This window comes from Lepidothrix coronata, unplaced genomic scaffold (genome assembly GCF_001604755.1).
Source record: "Lepidothrix coronata isolate B3197 unplaced genomic scaffold, Lepidothrix_coronata-1.0 Scaffold33, whole genome shotgun sequence".
In the NCBI taxonomy this organism is placed as follows: domain Eukaryota; kingdom Metazoa; phylum Chordata; class Aves; order Passeriformes; family Pipridae; genus Lepidothrix; species Lepidothrix coronata.
The window spans coordinates 4,749,930-4,770,175 of record NW_016690213.1 but is presented as its reverse complement, the minus strand read 5'-3'; the positions used below and the strand labels follow the sequence as shown (position 1 = coordinate 4,770,175).

Sequence of the window (20,246 nt, the reverse complement as noted above, 5' to 3'; positions counted from 1 at the left end):
GGAAATGACAGCTGAATAACTCTGCCTGAATCTTAGGATTTTGATCACTTCTTCCAGTCACATTCACACAAATTAGCCACAACTCCTCTTATAAACTGCATCCTTTTGTACAGTTCTACCTAGTTAGAAGTAATTGTACTGGTATAACATAATTTTGCTGAGACCCATTTGACAGGAAACATACCTTTTGCATACACTACTTTTTATACACTACTTTTTACATCAAGAGAACATCTAGTTCTGTACAGAGGAAAAGTACACAAATAGCAAGAATTAATAAGAAGAAAGGCTACAGAAGTAAGAAGTTACTAAATATTAATGGAAGCATAAGTTTTTATATCTTCTTAAAAAGGAAGGAAAGCAATCACAGCTAAGGACTGCTGTTTCTTGGTACTGGAAATTACTACTTTATATTGTATAACAACTTCTCAGGGAGTGCTGAACTGGACCATGAGCATCTTCTCTCCATTTCTAGAAGGTGCCAAATCAAAAATTCTGGTTGAACTGACCATCATCTTTTTCTTTTCCTGATATTAGAGTGAATAATTTCATCCAGAATCTGTCCCCTCTCTTAAAAAAAAAGAAAAAAGCCTAAAGCTTCCTACTAGAAAATCGAGAACAAAGCAAATGACCAAGCATAACCTTTATTTCATTACACATCAGTTAGCAGATACGCACTGTGGATTTGCTTGACAAAGGCCACTAGAGAAAGAAACCACATGTTTTCAGAAACAGATTTATGGGCATTTGCAAGGTTTTCACCGTCATCTCTATGATGTTAAGAATAATCCCGCAATTAACTTTGCATTGCTAATATAATTCCAACACTCAAAGAATAATTTCCTGATATTATCATATATGTAAATCCATGAAAGTCCATTTAGTCCTAAAATACTTCTCACTGAAAGCCTTAAACACTTAACTCACAGATGGGCATTTTGAAAGTTCAGCTAACATTGTATTTCCATTTTATATAACGTAAGTCCCCAACCAGACAGCATTACAAGTTCTCTATGTTCCAGCACCTCCTGTCATGTCCAGCTATTATGACAAATCAGTTTTATATACAGTATATATTCCACACATGTAAAATGCGTCATCCAACTCACTCTATTAACTTAGTATTTACTAATAAGACTGTTTAAGCCTACGTTGATCACATGTCCCTATTTATGATTTGTGGGGTTGGTGCTTAGTGGGTTTTGTGGGGTTCTGTTTGTTTGTTATTAACTGCAACTCTGATATACTCTTTCAAATAAACCGAAATATAACAGAGAACTGAACTGACTTTTGTGCCTAGTTTTCTCTTTATGTGACCAAACTTTGGATCTCTGAAAAACAGAGAAAAACAGAGAAAGTAGTATTTGCAAGTGGCAGTAAGAAAAGACTGACCCAGCATAACTTCACTACTGTTCAACACACCTGTATTACTAGTGGAAGGTGCCCTACCCATGGCAGAGAGGTTGGAACTACACGATCTTTAAGGTCCCTTCCAACCCAAACTATTCTATGGGTCTATGATTCTACTTGGGAGCTTGACCAATTAAATGACTCAAACCAGAAGCAGGGCTGTGCTCACAGTCATAAATGACTCAAGCACAAGCTACTGACTACAACCTCATTAAGTATTTCAGTATACTCTAGAACTGGCAGCTTTGGAATGTAGTTATCCACCTCCTGTCAACCTCAAGACCCAAACTAGCAAAAGAGCATTGGTATATAGTTCTTCCACTAGAAATCTCTTCCACTAGTAAACTCTGACTTGCTGAATATGCTTTTTAATAAATCTGTTACAGTAAAAGATCTCTTCTAGTATTGAAACAATAATTCTCTTTTAATAATTCCAGAAAGATCTCATGGAACTACTAACTCAACTCATTATACAAATATACAGAATCTCAGTATGCTACTTAGGAATGGACAAATACAAAGTAAAAATGCTACATGTGCAAGTATTAAATTGCTTTTGAACAGATATTTTTTTCCACTTCCTTAAATCAAACAAAAGTATGTCTCAAACACAGCTTTCTTCTCCGAGCCAGAGCTTAAAATGTCCAAGTACAGTAGTGGAAAAAAAACCAGTTGCCTAAAAGGTTTGATGGATTAGTCCAGTCAACTTAAAATTGAAGGTCCACAAAAGAACAGAAACAATAGTCCATGCTGAATAGTGTACATTCATTAAGAACAAACACCAGTGATCAAACTAAAATTGCTTCAGGAAGTCTCAAAGGATTTTATATTAAGTTCTAATATTGCCCTGATTTATATTAGTCACTTAGTGAAAGACAAGAGTATTCAAGAGAACTCATAGCTTCTATTTTTGACATCTATCTTTGCAGCTTAGTAGTTCTAAGACAAGCTTATTTTTTTCAGAATATTTTTACTACAGGTATAAATAAAATTGCTATTGGCAATCAACCAAGTGGATATAACGTGTGGGTTGTTAACTTTTTAACAGATTAAAGAAAAATGTCTTTCTTGTTAACGTACTGTGTTCAAAGGGCATTATTTCCTTTTTGAAAGGAACAGTCATCGTCTAGAAAGGCATTTTAAACAAATCCATATTATCAACATCATAACGTATCTACCAAGCTTTACATTTTTAGAATTAAGTTAGTTTAAACCCTTGAGGCACAGTTCTTTCATGCACTGTTTTCTAGACCATAATTAGTCTAAAGATGAATGTAAAACTGAGTAAGGCAGAAGTCCTCTTCTGATCAAAACAAGTTCCCACCTTCCAAAACTTTTCTTTACTACTCCAACACTTAAAATGATACTCTTCTCCCACTTTTTATTTTGGTTTTTAAATTAAAAAAATCCAACATATTTCTAAACAATCTTCCTCATGCTGCTTAGTGGTTTGAAACATTTTGCTAAAGCTTCTCTCTATAATTTCTGAACTACTAATACTCAAGGCACAAGTGTAAGGTAAAAACTTCAGTCCAACAACCTTTTTCTTTTTAAATAAGAAGACTGTATCAAAATTACAATTTCATAGAATTTATTAATAATAGAATTTGTTAATAACCAGATAAATATTTCAAGTTCTTCTTAAGTCTGCTTTCTTTACTTTCTCCGGTTGTTGACAGAATTTCCTCGAATATGCTAACTATCATTCCTTGCTAAATACTTGACATTTAAAGGTCTTGCACTCTGTCCAATTAGTAGAACACTGAATGACACAGAGAACTCATGCAGGAGAAAAAAAATTAAAAAAAAAAAAATCAAGAAGAGCTGAAGCAACAGAAGTTCAAGCTTTGAAGCAATTAATTTCTCTGAAGCACTTAAGCTAAACAATCATTTTGAGTTATATTTGGAATGACTACATATTAGTTTAGACTACACACTCTCCACTGCTGTGGGGGTTTTTTGGAGCATGTAGTATTTAGTTAAATATGACAATAGAGCTAAAATTTTCAGTTAATCCACTCACTGATCACAAGTTATTTGACAGCTTTCCATTAATCTTAACATTCACTTATGAAAGCAATAAAACATACTGCAATTCCATTTATTTTTCACCTATTTGCCAACAGAGAGGAGCCACCAAGAAGCTGGGAATAGTAACCTGTAACCACTGTGCACACCTGACTGCTGTCAGAGAAGGTAACTACTCCTGGCTCTCTCCCAGAGCCCATTAACAGCTCCTGTAGTCTACTCTGACACAGAAGGTAACAAGTATTTATCTTAACTAGTGTCATCTAGGAAGCCTGGGATGTAAGCCAAGTTCCAAGAAACATGCCTAGAGTTAGCATTTGAAGTGACCATTAGTGCTCTCTAATCTCAACAGAAATTATAAATAAGCAAACCATTTCAATTTACATCCCATTTAAACAAGAGGAAAAGATACCACACAGGACAGCTGTGAGCTTAGAGATTAACTTGTATCTGAAGGCCTTCTTACATATATATCTAAATTTAGGTTTGCTACATCAACTATCTAGATTACTGGGACATTGACACAAAAACCCAGTACAGACTTTTCATTTTGTCAAAAACTTTCACAGGAAAGGGAAGAAATAGTACAAGTACTCCTTTAATATTTTATAAGAAGGACATTAGCAAGATCAAAGTTTACTGAGCTGGTATAACACTTTGCAAGTTTGGTAGTTGCGTTTTGACCTGTAAAGACAGCAGTAAAAAACCTGAAACTCACATTAAGAAAATGCTTGCAGAATACCAGGATAAACTAAGCACAAGGCCTAAAACACTTTTCCTGACAGACAAAAAATCAGAGTTGTAACCAGGTCTGAATTTGACTCAACGTAAGGCAGGAAAATGGCTTTCAGAGTTTTTGTTTTCATGCTGAAGATAGTTATGACACTATTGTGCTCACTATCACAATCAAATTGTTATTTCTTCACTATCTAGTGAACAAAATGGATTTCTTACCTTCAACCCGTGATTCCAGGTACTTATCCAACTCGGCATCTTTTTTCACTGCCTCATCTGAGACCTTAGGAGCATTTGAAAAACAAACTAATACGATACTCATGTTATCACGACTCCCCTACATGACAAAGAAAAAAGAGAAGTTAGTACCTTTAATCTTATTTTTCATTTTTCTACTCTAATCACATTTTTACTTGTTCCAAATACAGCACTACATATAAACATGGGAAAAAAAGAAATACTAGTTTATAGCTTAACTTTTTTTTCTGTGTCACTGCATATTGTTTCTGTGTAAACCCAATCTACCAGATAGTTCCTATCATCTGTGACAACAAATCCTTCTCCTGAGGCAATTAAGTAGGAATGTGACATTAATTCCTTCAGAAATACTCAGGAGTTAGTCTGCATTCCCCTTTGTACGAAGCATATGGGGACACCCATCAGTTAGTATTATGTGGTACAATTCACATCCTGAAGTCAGAAGACAACATTTTAATATCGTTACAAACTGCAGAGATCTAGGACAGAACTTTGGAAAGTAAACATGCAGTCACTGCTCGGTTTTACTGGAGTGACCATCCTTTAGAGTGACCATACTTTAACAAGGCTGGTTGACTACTTGGTCAGACAAGCCACAGCATTTAAACCAATCATACAGGTATGGTATATGCTGGAAACCAATCCTATTTCTGAAAAAAACCCAAACCACCTACTTACCCTTTAGAGTTACCATTCTGAATTTTAGTATTTTCCTCAAAATTGCATGTTTGGTCTGTGGCCCAACAAAGGAACTCTATTTGCACTAGTAGGAGCTGCACTCTTCAGGAAATGCTGGAAGCAGTATACCTGTTTAACATGTGTAGACCAACCCGGACTTGCTCCAAAAAGCTCTAAATTTGAGGAGTTCAAGCAAGCTCGGATGCAAAATAGTGCTTCTCCAACTCAGTTACAACGAGCTAAGGACACCACTTCAGATGACAGACAAACCCTACCTTGAGGAGGAGATGGTGCCAACACTGGTTTTAGGTAAAAGATATAAACACAACCCAACTTTAAAGAACAAAAAACTCCACAAAATACTTTCCTCAGACTTGATTACTTTTATAAATACTGTATTCAGAATCAAAGTTTAGAGCTGGAACCATACGCAAACCTTTATTTTTGCAAATGCTATCACCTCTCCAAGCATAAAGGATGAGGCTGTATATTCTTCAGCAAGGATATATAGTCAAACTGGTACAGAACTTTGAGGAAAGGAAGATGAAGAAGTGGAACAGTAGGCCAGGAACTGCTGTTAACATCTGTACCCATCTAACCAGAAGATAATTTTAGAACAGCTGCTAGGAGAAAAGTTACATACCTTATGTAAACAAGTGTCCACTACCCAATTGCACACTTTTTCCAGGTCATCTGATACTTCAAGTCTAGACTTTACAAATTCACAGAGCTCTTCATTGCTCATTACATCCCAGATTCCATCACAAGCCAAGATGATAAACTCGTCTTCTTCTGCCCTTAAAATTTCACACACCTCAGGCTCTGGAGAAACAAGTTGTTCTGTAGGGCCTTTACCATCAACACATTTGTAGTCATAGTCCCCCAGAGCTCGAGAAACTGCCAATGAACCATTAACACGCTGAATCATTACACTGCCTCCTGCATTCTGGATTCGCTCTTTCTCCCTCGGGTTGCAAGGTTTGTGATCCTGTGTTGAAAAACAGACTTGTCCATTCCTATAGAGAACAGCACGTGAATCACCACAATTGATAAAGTATACATGCTCAGGTGAAATCATAACTCCCACTGCTGTTGAGCCACTTCTGTCCATCCCATTTCTGAGGTCTGAGAAATTGCGCATGTACTCATCAATTTTCAAAAAGCCAGTTCTGATTCCACTCTTGACATTTTCCACTGAAGGTTCAAGAGCAGATCCAGGTTTTTCTGTCGCCCTAAAGTCTTCATTGTTAGTGATGTGTTCTAATAAGTGCGTGGAGCAATAATTTGCAACACGAGATCCTGCGTGACCATCATAGACAGCAAAAAAGGACCAGTCCTCTAAGCCGTGGGGAATACCTACAACAGCTGTGTGAGCATCTTCCATTTCCACTCTCCATCCCTGCATACTGCTGAGGCCGTAACGCAAGCCATTCCCTGCACCATGAGCATTATGTTTCTCAGTTTTTGGTTTATCCAAAAATGCACCCATGTTTATGCAATATTGAATCTGGAAAACAGAGAAGAAAAGTCTTATTTATAAAACCACCACTCCATATAAGCTTTGTTTTCCCTTTCCTGTTTTTCTTCTTTATAAAACAAGTGATAAAGCATGTACATGTGCAGAAGTCAACAACTATGTTGGAGGAAAAATGAATTAATACATGACACAAATGAACTGTGAACTCACAACCTCCGTTTGCATTTTTAGTGTGAGTTTTTTGTGTGAGGTGCTGTCTTTTTCAAAGAACCACTTCATAAAATTTAAAGTATCTCCATATGAAGGCAGAGTAGTTCACGTACCTTTGCAGTCCTGCCAATTTTGTCATCCTCTGCAGAAATTAATTTATGATGGAAAAATAACAATCATATCACTCCTACTCTTCTTCCAGTTTTATTATCACATGAAGAAAATAAAATTCATGTTCATGAATAAGAACTGACTGCTTTGCATGTACTGTGCTACTTCTGTATCCTTGTAAGGAATGCCAAAAGTGACAATAGGGGGAACATAGACCATTTGCCAAAGGAAACAAGGCAGCAATTCCCACTTCAGTACGAGAAAAATTCTCACAGGATTTTCTTAACAAATTATATTTAGTCCTTTGTATAACACCATTTCCATTTTTACTAGAGAATCACAGAATGGTTTGGACTGGAAAAAACCTTAAAGATCATCTAATTCCAACCCCTCTGCCGTGGACAGGAAAACCTTCCACAAGACCACATTGCACAAATCCCCATCCAACCTGGTCTTGAACAATTCCAGGGAAAAGGCATCCCCAACTTCCCTGGGCAACCTGTTCCAGTGTATCATCACCGCACAGTAAGGAATTTCTTTCTCATCTCTTATCCAAACCTACCCTCTTTCAGTTTAAAGCCATTACCCCTTGTCCTATCACTATACCTGGTCAATAATCCCTCACCAGTCTTCTTGTATGCCACCTTGAGGTACTGAAAGGCCCCTATAAGGTCTCCCCAAGAGAGAGACCAACCAAGCTGAACAAGCTGAACAACCCCAACCCTGAGCCATCCCTAAAAGACTGTCACATGAGATTTTAAGTTCAGAGATGCATTGGTCTTGATGTTAACATTTATTCAATTACAAGAGATATAAGCTATCTAAGGGAAGAAAATCATCCACAGAAAGTTATAAGTTTTTCAGAGTTTGGAGACCTATTTCAAAAATGTATGAGAAGAACCATCTCCAGAGAGCAAGCTTGCAGGTAAAATGTGAATAATCTACATTGAAGACTTAGAGAACTTCTTATTTCCTTTCCTGTATTAGACTCAGTTGTCCTATATAGACCTGAAAAACTATCTTGCACTTTACAAAGTTAACAGAGAATACATTCTTTAAGACACAGATCCAGAAACTCAGATACCACATGATCATGCTAAAAATGACCACCCCTTTGACGTGAAAATCACAGCAACCTTCATCCAAAAAGAACTGGTGAGAATTCTGCCATGACTGACCCTGTTCTGTCAGTCATTAGGTCTCTGACACAGCAGTACCCACCAAGTCTGCAGAGCCATGATAATTTAGTTCTAGTTTAAGAGTTTGTTACTAGGCCAGAAAGAGGTTCTGCCATTCCCCTCATCTGAACACCTTTTAAGTATACACAGGACTACACACAGATAATTCAAACTTCATACTACCACTCTACCTCAGTGATCTCTGTGAAGTGCTGAGGATCCCCACTATTAGAGGCCTCAACAGCTTATGCCTCTTTAAACCGTCTCCCACTCTTAGTTTAATACAAATTTTGACAAACTTCCCCAAATACTGCAGCAACTCTGTACCTGGTTTACTTTTTAGTCTAGTTTTACTGTCTTAGTCCAGGTTTAATGGCCTTTGATTCAAGTGCTACTAACATTATGCAAAAAGGGGAATGTGGGTCTGTAAGAGACTGAACATCATGTAACTTGATTTACTTTTATTTTGGGAGGAAAAAAAAAAAGGTAGGGGAAGCACCTGGCTAAGCCAAATCAGCTGTGAAGTGCCAGAATCTAAACAGCTCATGTTTGAGTACTATGCTATGTTCTACTTACTGATCTTCAAGTTATCTATTTTGACATGGCATAAAACACTGATGGGACTCCAGGTTTAGAAAGATTTGCTGGAAAAGATGATTTCTGAAATAGCCTCTATAAACTGAGGTTTTACATGGACAGTACAAATGCTAATTAACACTGTGCAACTGCCCTGCCCAGTTGAGTCATGAGTACTACCAAGAGTTCTAGTAGTACCATTTATCAGGGAACTCTACACTTGTGTAATTGTAACTGTCTATGTATTAATCTTCTGCTATCAAGTCTGATGTTACCATACACAAGTCTTGTACTTAGGAAACTGTCTTATGTAGCTATTAAAGGAATTCTGTGACACCCAAGATAGTATTCTGAGATTTTTTTGCTCTTGAAATGGGGCATTTTATATACAAACCCCAATCTAACCTTCCCAAAATACTTTTTGTACTTTTAACAACTTTAAAGAACCTGTCAAACACATGCAAGCCACTCTAAACTTCCCTTACCTTCCTCACCATTTCAATTTTATTACATTATCTAAAGAATTCCACACATAAGAAACCACAACTATTTTCTTTATTCCTTATCTCTGTATTTACCATCCACTGGCCTCTAATTATATTACCTAGGAGAGCAAAGATGACGAAATGGCTACACAGCTTATGTTGTTGTAAGCTTCACACTGTATGCAGTTTGCAAGTGAAACTAGTAAGTTACATTCTATTCACACTTATTTTGTATCATTATTTTTCCTTCTTCATTCAAAAAGAGCATTTGCAACACTGCAAATCAGTGGAAGCGACACACAAAGGGTATTTCATCACGGAGACACACAGCCAAAACTATTCACAATCCCTCCTCTGGAAACATCTGATTTTGCTTTGGAAAAGAACCCCAAACAAAAAATAATCTGTGTCAAATGGTGTCATAAAAGCAAAGTAAGGCAGTTCAACATACTAATACAAGTGTTTTCACTTGTATTCACTTGTATTTTCACTTGTTTACTGAAAACACTTGTATTGGTATGTTGAACTGCCTTACTTGGTTCTCAGTTAAGAGCTGAACAAGTTCCACACAGTTTAATAGTTCACATAACATCAGTAAAGGAGACTCGTGCAAGGATTCTAATAGCTCATGATCACCTATTCACAAATTACACACAATATAAAGCTATTTTATAAGCACATAAAAACATTTTTACTAATAAAACTGTAATAAAGGACTGAAATGCTAGACCTCCTCCAATAAATGGCAGACAACCTCCAATACTTCAGACCTTCTATGAAACTCCTCTAATTGAGTAAAGTACATCCTTTTGATCTTGAGTTCTTAAGATGAAAAATGTGGAAGAAATCATATGACTGAGTAAGGAAAAAGATCAAAACCTATCTAGTTGCAGAAGCCTGTGAGTTCACTATTGACTGTTGTGTTTTATATATGTAAAATAAAAAATACTATTTAAAAAAACCCCAACAAATGCATTTTCATACCTTAGAGCTTTACCTATTTCATAAGTAGCTTTGCTTTTTTACAGCTCAGGAGTGAGAAACTAAAAAAAAAACAAACCATACTATTCAAGATTATGTTCTTAATGTTTGAAATATCCCATTTCCTACTGTAGATCTTTAATAAAGGATGCAGAGATTGACTTGCAATCAGTAAGAAATCCTTGCAATCAGGAATCAACTTGTGTCCTTTGCCTCTTAGGCTTTTAACACACATCTCTGAGAAGAGCATAGCTCTACCTTCTCTGTACCTCCCATTACAGTGTTGGAAGACAGCTTGGCCTTTTCTTCTCCACACTCTAGAAACTCAGCTCTCACCTCTCCTCATACATCACATGTTCCAGCCCGTAAGTAAGAGAGTTGTCCTCTGCTCCACTATGTCTGTGCCTTTCCTGTAATGGCAGGCCAACACTCCACACTGTATTCCAGATGCAGCCTCATGAGTTCCAAAGAGAGGAAAATAATCACTCCTCCCAAAATGCCGGATACACCTTTTCTAATACGGCCCAAACTTCCACCACTACAGACACACTGCTCTCTAATGTTCAACTCACCTGCCCTTGTTCTCCACCAGGACACCACGGTTCTTTTCTGCAAAGCTCATTCCTAGATAGTTATCACACAGCCTGTAGAGAGGCACAAGGTTTCTTTATTCCAGCTACATGACTTGATTACCATTCCTGAGGTTACCATCAAACTACTTATCCAGCCTACCAACATCTATCAACTGTTAAGGCCTACCATTGGGCCTATGGACCACTCCCCCAAAATGGTATCAAACATTTTAAGAATTAATACCCTCCCAGTGTCCAAGTTCTTAATGAAGACTTCATCATGCTTCCACTCAGTCAAAATATCTCAACACTTCTTGAGGGACTCAAGGCATTAAGCCTCAAACATCTTTGTAGAGCAAGATTCAATCTTAAGAGAAAACAGTCAACAGAAGAACAGATGAAGCATCCACCTTCAAGCCAGTAATTGAGTTGGTTTAACCAATACATGTAAACTTAAAAATTCAGTACCCTTCAGCTTTGAGATTTCATCTCTAAAGATCTCATTTTAAAACAAAATTTAATTGTGTAACACATCAGTTTGAGAAAACAACTTAATTTCCTTGTGGTGAAAATGTTTACCTCACATAAAATCATTAGTTCAGATTTTGAAAATTTGGATGACCCTATCTACTGCAGTTCCCAAACTTTCTCAGAAATGTAGAAGGACTTAGTTCTCGTCCACGCTCCACACACTGGTCTTTGAAACTGTATATATTATTCAGATCAAGAATGAAAACCTAGGATTCTCTTCTCCCAACAGTCTTCCCAACTCCAGGAAAAAGGCAAAAGACAAATAATTAAAATTTAAAAAAATCTATTGCCTGGCAAAGACCAATAATCACCAAGGCTCAAAGGATTTTGGAAGGCCTTTATAAAGGAAGAAAATATTGGCCTTTGCCCCTCTCTGGCAATGAATAAACTAAATCTGATCAATACACTGCTAAAGCAGAGGCTCTAACTACTGCTCTAGCTTTACATCAATAGCTAAGCCATTTCCAAGAGAGTTCAGGGCAGCAAGTCACTAACAAAAGCTGACATCCATTTCCCAGGGCAAAAACCTAACCCTAGGCTTACTTCTCTACAATCCCAATATACATTCTTTGATGTTTCCTACCTGATACAAATCCTACCTAAGGTCCTTATCTCATATACAAGCAACATAAGCAATAATTCAGGCTCAGGAAACCAAAGATATCTAGCATTTTGAGGTACTGAAGTACAAATACAAAAGTCATGTCCTCTGACATGCAAGAAGAATTCATGACCAATATCCTTTTTGCTCCAGCTACAGTGAAGACTTTCTTTGGTATTAGATCAGCCGTATAGTAAAGGGCCTTAAAGTCACATCTGTGTATACACTTGCATTTATGTTTAACAAACAACTATACCTGCTACTTATAAATTGGCAAATGGTTCTTGCTCAGTTACAGATATTCAAGATTTTCTACTATATCATAAAGGGGAAATAGGCAGCTATTTTAAATGAAAAGCTTGTTCCTTTCCATTTCGATTTATATTTGACAGGCAGAAATACTTACTTGATGGCTGTAATGAAGGTAGCTGTCCTGATTCAAGCTAGGATAGAGTTAATTTTCTTCCTAGTAGCTGGTATAAAGTTGTGGTTTGGATACAGTATGAGAATAATGTTGATAACACACTGATGTTTTTAGTTGTTGCTAAGTACTGTTAGCTATACTAAGTCAAGGACTTGTCAGCTTCTCATACCCTGCCAGCAAGAAGGCTGGAGGGGCACAAGAACTCGGGAAGGAACACAGACAGGACAGCTGGTCCAAACTGGCCAAAGGGATATTCCATATCACATGACATCATAGTCAATATATAAACTGGGAGGAAAGTTGGCCAGGGGCTACTGCTCAGAAACTGGCTGGGCCTTGGTCAGCAAGTGGTGAGCAATTGCATTGTGCATCACTTGTTTTGCATATTTTAATTCTTTTATTATTACAATTGTCTTCCTTTTCTGTCCCATTAAACTGTCTTTAACTCAACCCACAAGTTTTCTCACTTTTATTCTTCTGATTCTCTCTCCCATCTGACTGGAGCTGGGGTAGTGAGTGAGCAGCTGTGTGGTGACTAGTTGCCAGATGGGGTTAAACCACGACAATCATTTTTGATGCCCAACACAGGGCACGACAGGTTGAAATACTAACAAATCTGACTAGAACGTATCAGAAGAAATTTGTTATAAGCATTCATTATATTAGTTTAGTCACTGGTCACAATGGTGATGTATTTGCTCTCAAAGTTGGTGTGCTTGTTCGTAAAGTTGCATTACATAATACTTTACTTTACTTGTATATATTGCCCCATGTGCTGCTTATCACCCATGGGAACCGGCCTAAGGTTATCATGTTGTTGTATTCCATAACACTGTCTAATAATACGACAAAATTGTTGGTCATGAAACTAATCTGGTATTTGTACTCAGCACTGCCGACATCTCCAGACTTCGGGAGCCATCTATAGGAAACTATTACTAATTACAACTTTTACCTTTTCTCCTCAGAAACCCAATCCATGGGGGACACCGGTACCTACCTTCATCTTCCCCTTCTCCTCCAGGCTAATTAAAACATTACTTGAGAATTTTTAATATCCTTGGGATGTTGAAGCTAGCATTCCTATTGCTATGTCTTCTGGACATGTTCAAGATGTTGTTTAGGGGTAAATGACTATTTCAGAGCCATACAGAGATCTGCCCTGAGGCTGGACAGTAATAAGTGGCAGGGTGTATGGGCAAGTGCCTAGGACAGGGGGCACCTTCAGTGCTTTGGAACTTCAGCACTGAACAAGCAAAAAATCTGGAAAAACTATGCTGTCACCCAGATAATACCAGAGAGAATAAAAGTCAGTCAATGTGCTAGGGCTTGGCCCAGGCCTCCTGAGCCCTGTTCAACACTATACAGTAGCTCTGAGGGCAAAAAAGGCCTCTGGATCTGATGGCAAAACGACTGGCACAGCAGCTACTCCAACGCCAGTGACAGACACTGTGGTTAAACCAAAGCACCAACTTCTGTCTGTACCAGCCCCCCTATAGACAAGGAGAGATATATATGGAAGTGAGCTCATTTAGAAGGGATGAAGAAGCAGGGCCATCACAAGAAGAGGCAGTGGAAGAGGCAGAACCCATAAAAGAGACAGTAGCCATCTCATGTTTTGGTTAACAGCAAGCCCCTGAGTGAGCTGCAGTATACACAAAAAGATTTCAGCCATCAGCCAGGCAAGGACATGATCACCTGGCTGCTCCAATGCTGGAATAACAGGGCCAGTAGCCTGGAATTAGAGGGTAGGGAGGCTAAGCATCTGCGATCCTGTTCTACAGAAGAGGGCATTAACGAAACAATTGGAAAAGGGGTACAAGCCCTCAGCCCCAGGAAGCAATTCCTGCCAGGTATGAAGGAAAGGTATCCCTTCACTGAAGATGTTATGCTACCCAGGCAAGTGGACTCACTTCAGCAGAGCTCACTGCCATACGGTCAGTGCAGACTAACAGTAGACTACCACAGCCTGAATGAAGTCATGCCCCCTCCGAGTCCAGCCGTGCCAGACACACTGGAACTTCAATATCAAGAGGAGTCAGAGGTAGCCAAGTGGCATGTCAACTGATAGCACTAATGCAGTTCTCAACCCCTTTGGCAGCAGAGTGCAGGCCATCCAGTATACCTGGAATTGACAGGTGGAAACATAGACCTACCATTTGCCATGGACTGATCCAGACTGTACTCAAACAAGGCAAAGCTCTAGAACACCTAATACACTGATGACAAGATTGTGTGGGGTGATACAGCAACAGAAGTTTTTGAGACAGGGAAAAAATAGTTTGAATCCTTCTGAAAGCTGATTTTGCCATAAAACAAAGAAAGGTCAAGGGACCTGCACAGGAGATCCAGTAATCACCCACAGGATTGCACTTGCTCAAGGATCTGGGTGCACATGGTGGGTAATGCAGAAGGACAAGGAAGTCCAATGTGTACCTCAAGGGGATTTGATTCTGGGTAAGGACAGGCAATGATTTGAATCATATTGTGTTATTTGCTATATAATATTGTAACTCATCGCTATTACAGTTGTTAAATAATAATCAAGCATATTATAGTAGAATTACTCAGATTAATGAAGAACAAATATTTTGATGACAGAACTAGATAAGTGCAGCAGTGATGGCTTTAGCATGAAACAATCCAACACTACACATAATCTCTCCTACCATGATAGATGAAGCCCAAAGTCATGGACTAAATAAACTCAACAGACATTGTGGAGGGATGGCCCACAGACTAATAGAAAACAGTATCATGGAATGATATCTGTGTGAATTTATCAAAAGAAAGGAAAGGTGATAGTGATTACTTGGGATGTACTGGAAAGTGTGGGACCTGGGTATGATGCAAATGGTATAGAATCCAATATGTTTTCAGGTCGGATAGAGTCAATTAATTTTCTACTAGTTGGTACAGAATTGTGTTTGGATACAGTATGAGAATAATGTAGATAACACACTGATGTTTTTAGTTGTTGCTATGTAGTGTTTATACTAATTCAAGGACTTTTCTGCTTCTCATACCCTGCCAGCAAGAAGGCCGAAGGGGCACAAGAAGTTGGGAGGATACACAGGCAGGACATTATTTTTTTCCTTCCTTTTCTTCCCCATTAAAAAGTCTGTATCTCAACCCATGAATTTTCTCACTTTTATGATTTGTTTTCCCATCCCCCCTTGGAGAGTGAGGAGGGGGAGCGAGCAAGCAGCTGTGTGGTGCTTAGTTGCTGGCTAGGGTTAAACCATAACAGCAACCAACACATAATTAGATGACAAAGGTCTAAAAGCCATAATCAAAGTTCTTATAGATACTATAAAGTAATTTTCAGATCACATGTCAGCTTCAAAGAGAACATCAGAACTAAACTAATACCTTGATGGTCAACAGTCCCAAAGGCAATAATGTATCTTTTCATAATATGAGAATGGTCCAACATCAATCTTTTGGGCTTAGGTCATAGAAGTGTACTGTAAAATGTCTTTTCCTCAGAAGGATTCACTCAACAGGCTAGTCATTTTTAATAAGTCAGTGCCGTGGAAAACAAACAGCGCCAGAGTTTCCTGTTACAAAACACATGTGCTCCTGCTATAAAAAAAGAATGACGTTTCAACAGAAAAAATGCTGCACTAGATATTAAAGATGTAAATGACAAATAAATAATCAGAGCATCTATGACAAACATTTTCAAAACCCACTGAAAGTGCAGGAAGAAATAACTTCTCTGGTTTAAGTTAAAAAACCAAATTTAGTCATGGTAGAAAGCTCATCTGTCTCCATCTTCAGTCCCTCACTAGTGTGTATTATGTGCACATGCAGACTTCTATGCCGTACATGGGTCTACACACTGTAGACAGTTTTGAAATTCATAAAGATCCTCTTGTCCCGGTTTGTGCCTCTTCAATTTACAGAAGAAATACTGATATTTTACTCATCTTGTGTTCACTTACAATATACTATTATTCTACTATCACTATACTCGTAGTATAAATACATAGCATAATGTATGCATACTATATGCAAATTCATTTGATGAGTGAAATCAGCTTTAAGGATCTTGATTTTTGATCCCAGAAAACTTGGTCTCACTTCTTACTTACTGGCCTTAAAAATGCTGGCATTATACAAATTTACATTAGGCAAACTGTTACTGAAGCTTTGAGCAAGAGCTCTACTTGAAGCTTGGCTGTAACAACTACTCTAACTACGTAGCCACAAATACCGGCAAAGTCAAACAGAAATTATTGTAATCTAAGAATAAGATGTCAATATTTTACTTCCAAGTAAAAATGAATTACATAAAAGAACAGTGATTACCCCATTCATATGGGGTTCATTTTTTGGGGTGGGTGGATTGTTTTTAAATAATCTGTGGCCATAGGAGTTGTGTTTAGGAAGGATCTCAGCTGACCAAAGATATTGACAGAAAGAAATTAAGCACCACTATAAAACTTAAATATAGAGCCTATTACCAAAAAACTTTTCCTGCCAGGGTATCATGAAAGAAGCCCAAAAGGCTTTTAAACCAGGAATTTCAAAAAATTTTTCAAGTTATCCCCATCATCAGGTAGCATACATGCTTAGAAGCTACAGTTGTAGTTTTGAAATTAATTTCAGCATCTCCATTGTTACAACAGTTGGGGAAAAAGAAACAGTAACAAAGACAAACAAAACACAACTTTCCCTACCACTACTTTTCAACCAGCAAGTTACAAAGAATGTACATTACTTTGAGAATGTACTTGAGCTACTTTAAAAACTGGCCTGGAGCTACAAAACCACCACAGGCACAATTTAGCACTGTAGATTGACATCTATAATCAATGTCAGTAGCACCACCTGAAAACATTATCACTTCTGCTCTGCCTCAGCTACTCACCACCACGTTGTGCCAGCAATTTCTTTTCTTTCAGAACTGCTGGCTGAGATGTTTTTGCCCTTACTCTTTGAACTGTTCCACTGAAGAAGTGCAAAGTTAGCTTTAGTATTTTGAAACTTTGTGACTTTGACTGCAGTGCGTTTGGAAGCCAGAGCTTAGACAGCAGATCCAAGGGGGCTGTAACCTTCAACAGAAAAGATTGAAAATATAGAAAGGAGCACCAGGAGTGCACCTTTTGAGCTATGCTGTTAACACCAGAAAAATACATATGCTTGTGGTCTTTTCAGAGGTTTATTTCATATTCTGTTTTCTTGCATCTTACTAGAACATGGGTGAAGCAACCTAACTGCAGATCTTCAAGCTCAGCTTATGCAGCAACTATGTGTCTCTCATGGATGAATTGCACACTTCTATGCTGAAGCTTCTTATTTTTCTGGAATGCAGCTTGGTACATACAAAGTTAGAGATCATACCTCAGATACTCAAGATGAACTTCACAAAAAACTTGAAAGGGGACTCTGAATCTGCCTTTCTAATCACAGCATATAGTACAAAGTCACCAGTGCCCAGGTTGATGTCTTTTTAGTCAGGAAACCTTTATCAGGCAGGTTCCCTTTTATTCAAATTGCAGAAGTCAAATTCACATAGTTTTGTGGCCAAATAAAAACTTTAAAAAACATACAGTGCTTTTCCTAGTTAACTACCCAGAATTTTGTGCTTGCTAGTGTGACTTCTGATAACAGCCCTTAGTTCACATTGTACCACTGCCAGGGACTTAACCAAAGAAATCTGCAGCGTCACTCTCAGTAAGAAAGACTCTACTATAGTCAGTGTCTTACTTAGTGTCACTCATCTTGGGTCTTCAGGTAACAACTTCAGTTTCTTTACCAAGACTTCCTCTAAACACTACAAAGTCTGGGAAATTCAATCCCCTTTGTTATCTGCAAACAGTTTACCTGAGTTACAGAGTTACAAAAAGTGATACATAAGAAAGGTAAATACCCAGGCTGGTTCATCAAATACAACAAGGCTGGGCCTAGACAATGCAAAGCAGACTACTGCTGCCAGTACCTGCATGGGACCAGAATGAAGGCTAAAGTCTTTAAGAGTCAAGGTAGCTCTGCATAAGCCACCATTCATGCTCTTCTACCATTTTCTTGGAGTAGAAATTTGGTGCATTGCCATTTCAGTGAAATGGGCCTACCTGGTTAATTCAGATATTACCTGTCCAGGCTTATTAATCCTGGAGTCACATTTTGTCCTTAACTCAAACCCTGCAGCTCAGTATGGCTTTATTATACCACCCAAAGACTACACAGTACTGTTGCTTATCTCTCCCGACTATACTGTCACAAGATTTACATCCTATGATATTAACTGAAATTCTTTCTGTTTGCCCATATCTGCTCAGATTTCCTTAGCCAATAAGAATGTTCTCACTTCTTTACTGGGCTGTTCAGAACAGATGCACATGTGGCCCTTGGATACTACAAAGCACTGACCAAGTATAAAAGTGATCCTTCACTACCAAAGTTTATAATTATTTCTATGCAGAATCACCGTTTTGGTTCTCTAAATTCAGTAAGAGACCAATTATTTTGAGTGTAAATTTAGCTTGGTCCTTCTTAATCATCAATATAACAAAAAGCAGCCAGGTTTTTGTTAAAGAAATATAGCACCTCAGATTTTAAGAAAGAGAACCAAAGTTTATCTGATACACTACTGATATTAAAACTGAAGAATTTTACTTATTAGCATGAAGCAGCATGTCACTAGGCATGAGTTCTCTCTTATTCTAAATTTAGGCATTTCAGATAATTTTTCTTACCTCCTTCAATTTGTTTACAGAAAGTTTCAGACAACCTTTGGTGATAATAAGGCAGCAATGAATCATCAATTCATATAATCAATAAATTGTTCCCAAACAGGTCTGAAAGACCAGAATAAGGTCTGCAAAACCACAGTAAACCAATACACCTTTATTAACATAATTGAGGGACGACTTCTTGATTCACACAGAAATCTGAGGAAGCTGGACACAAGGGTTGGGCTACATGAATACTAGAGGTCCACTCAAATTAAGTCTGACTGGCACAGTATAAGAAGAGTTGTGCCTTTTTTCAACATGTTACATCACTGCAAAATAAGTATGAGCATTCGATCAACACAACACTAACAAAGGAACCCTCAAAACAAACCACGTTTGAACCCTTCTTTCATTGTAGCAGAACAATCAATGCCACCTCCTTGGCACAAACCTGTCACTGACTTATGACCCTATGCATTATTGAACTTCAGAGTAGGACACATTAGACTGCTTCATAACAACAGTCCAGACTCTTGCCTGCCACTATTGACAAGTGGCAAGCCCCTCTATCAAAGACACCCAAATGCAAAATCAAGACTGAAAGGCCTTCACTTGATCATGATTCTGCAGATTGGGCACATGCAATAAAGCTATTTCACAGACAGTCTTCAAAACACATAGTCCCTGCTTAAAAACCAAAATAAATCTTTCAGAAACATAAAAACCAAAATATGCAATCTCTATCACAGGTATTTGTGGAGGATGTGGGGTTTCTTTCCATTACTATAGTTTTATACCACTGAATTTATAATTTTTTTTAAAGTAGTCAGAGTACAAGAACATTGACTTTTAGTTCCCTACACACAGGTTCAGAAGAAGGTGACAAAGAGCATGACCAGTTATCTCCACCGTTGTCAGACAAAGTTAAAGATAGAAAACCAGCAGTCAAAACATTTTCACTGACCTGGAAAAAAGACATCAACCTTTACCCTTGAAAAGGTGATTCAAGAGCTGAAGCTACAGGGGACCTTGTCAAGAAATTTAGAGATTTTCTGTAACTGATTAAAACAGGTAATTTAAGCAGTACTGCTGCTATCAGTGCTCTTGCAGAAATGCGGAGCTTGTGGGGAAAAAAGCCACATGCAGACAGTAAGCTGATCCCAACACAGCGGCAAAACATAACTTTTTTACTGACACTGTACAGTCTTCTGTGTGAGAACATACCTTCCCCAAAATCTGGGTCAGCACACATTTTAGGTGGTGAAAAATTACATTTCTTCCCCCAATTAATTAACAGTGCTTTGTATA

General features: G+C 38.0%; 1 protein-coding gene across 7 annotated transcripts in view; it reads right to left on the bottom strand.

Annotated features, from left to right (window-relative positions):
• PPM1B (protein phosphatase, Mg2+/Mn2+ dependent 1B) overlaps nt 1-20,246 on the bottom strand; it is a 61,617-nt gene that overhangs the window by 14,482 nt on the left and 26,889 nt on the right. For all 7 annotated transcript variants that reach the window (XM_017811652.1, XM_017811648.1, XM_017811650.1 and 4 more), the window contains 2 exons: nt 5,753-6,616; nt 4,393-4,510 (listed from right to left, as the gene is read on the bottom strand). In XM_017811652.1, the coding sequence (XP_017667141.1) occupies nt 4,393-4,510; nt 5,753-6,598 (964 nt within the window). In that variant the 5' untranslated portion in view covers nt 6,599-6,616. The remainder of the gene's footprint in view (nt 1-4,392; nt 4,511-5,752; nt 6,617-20,246) is intronic.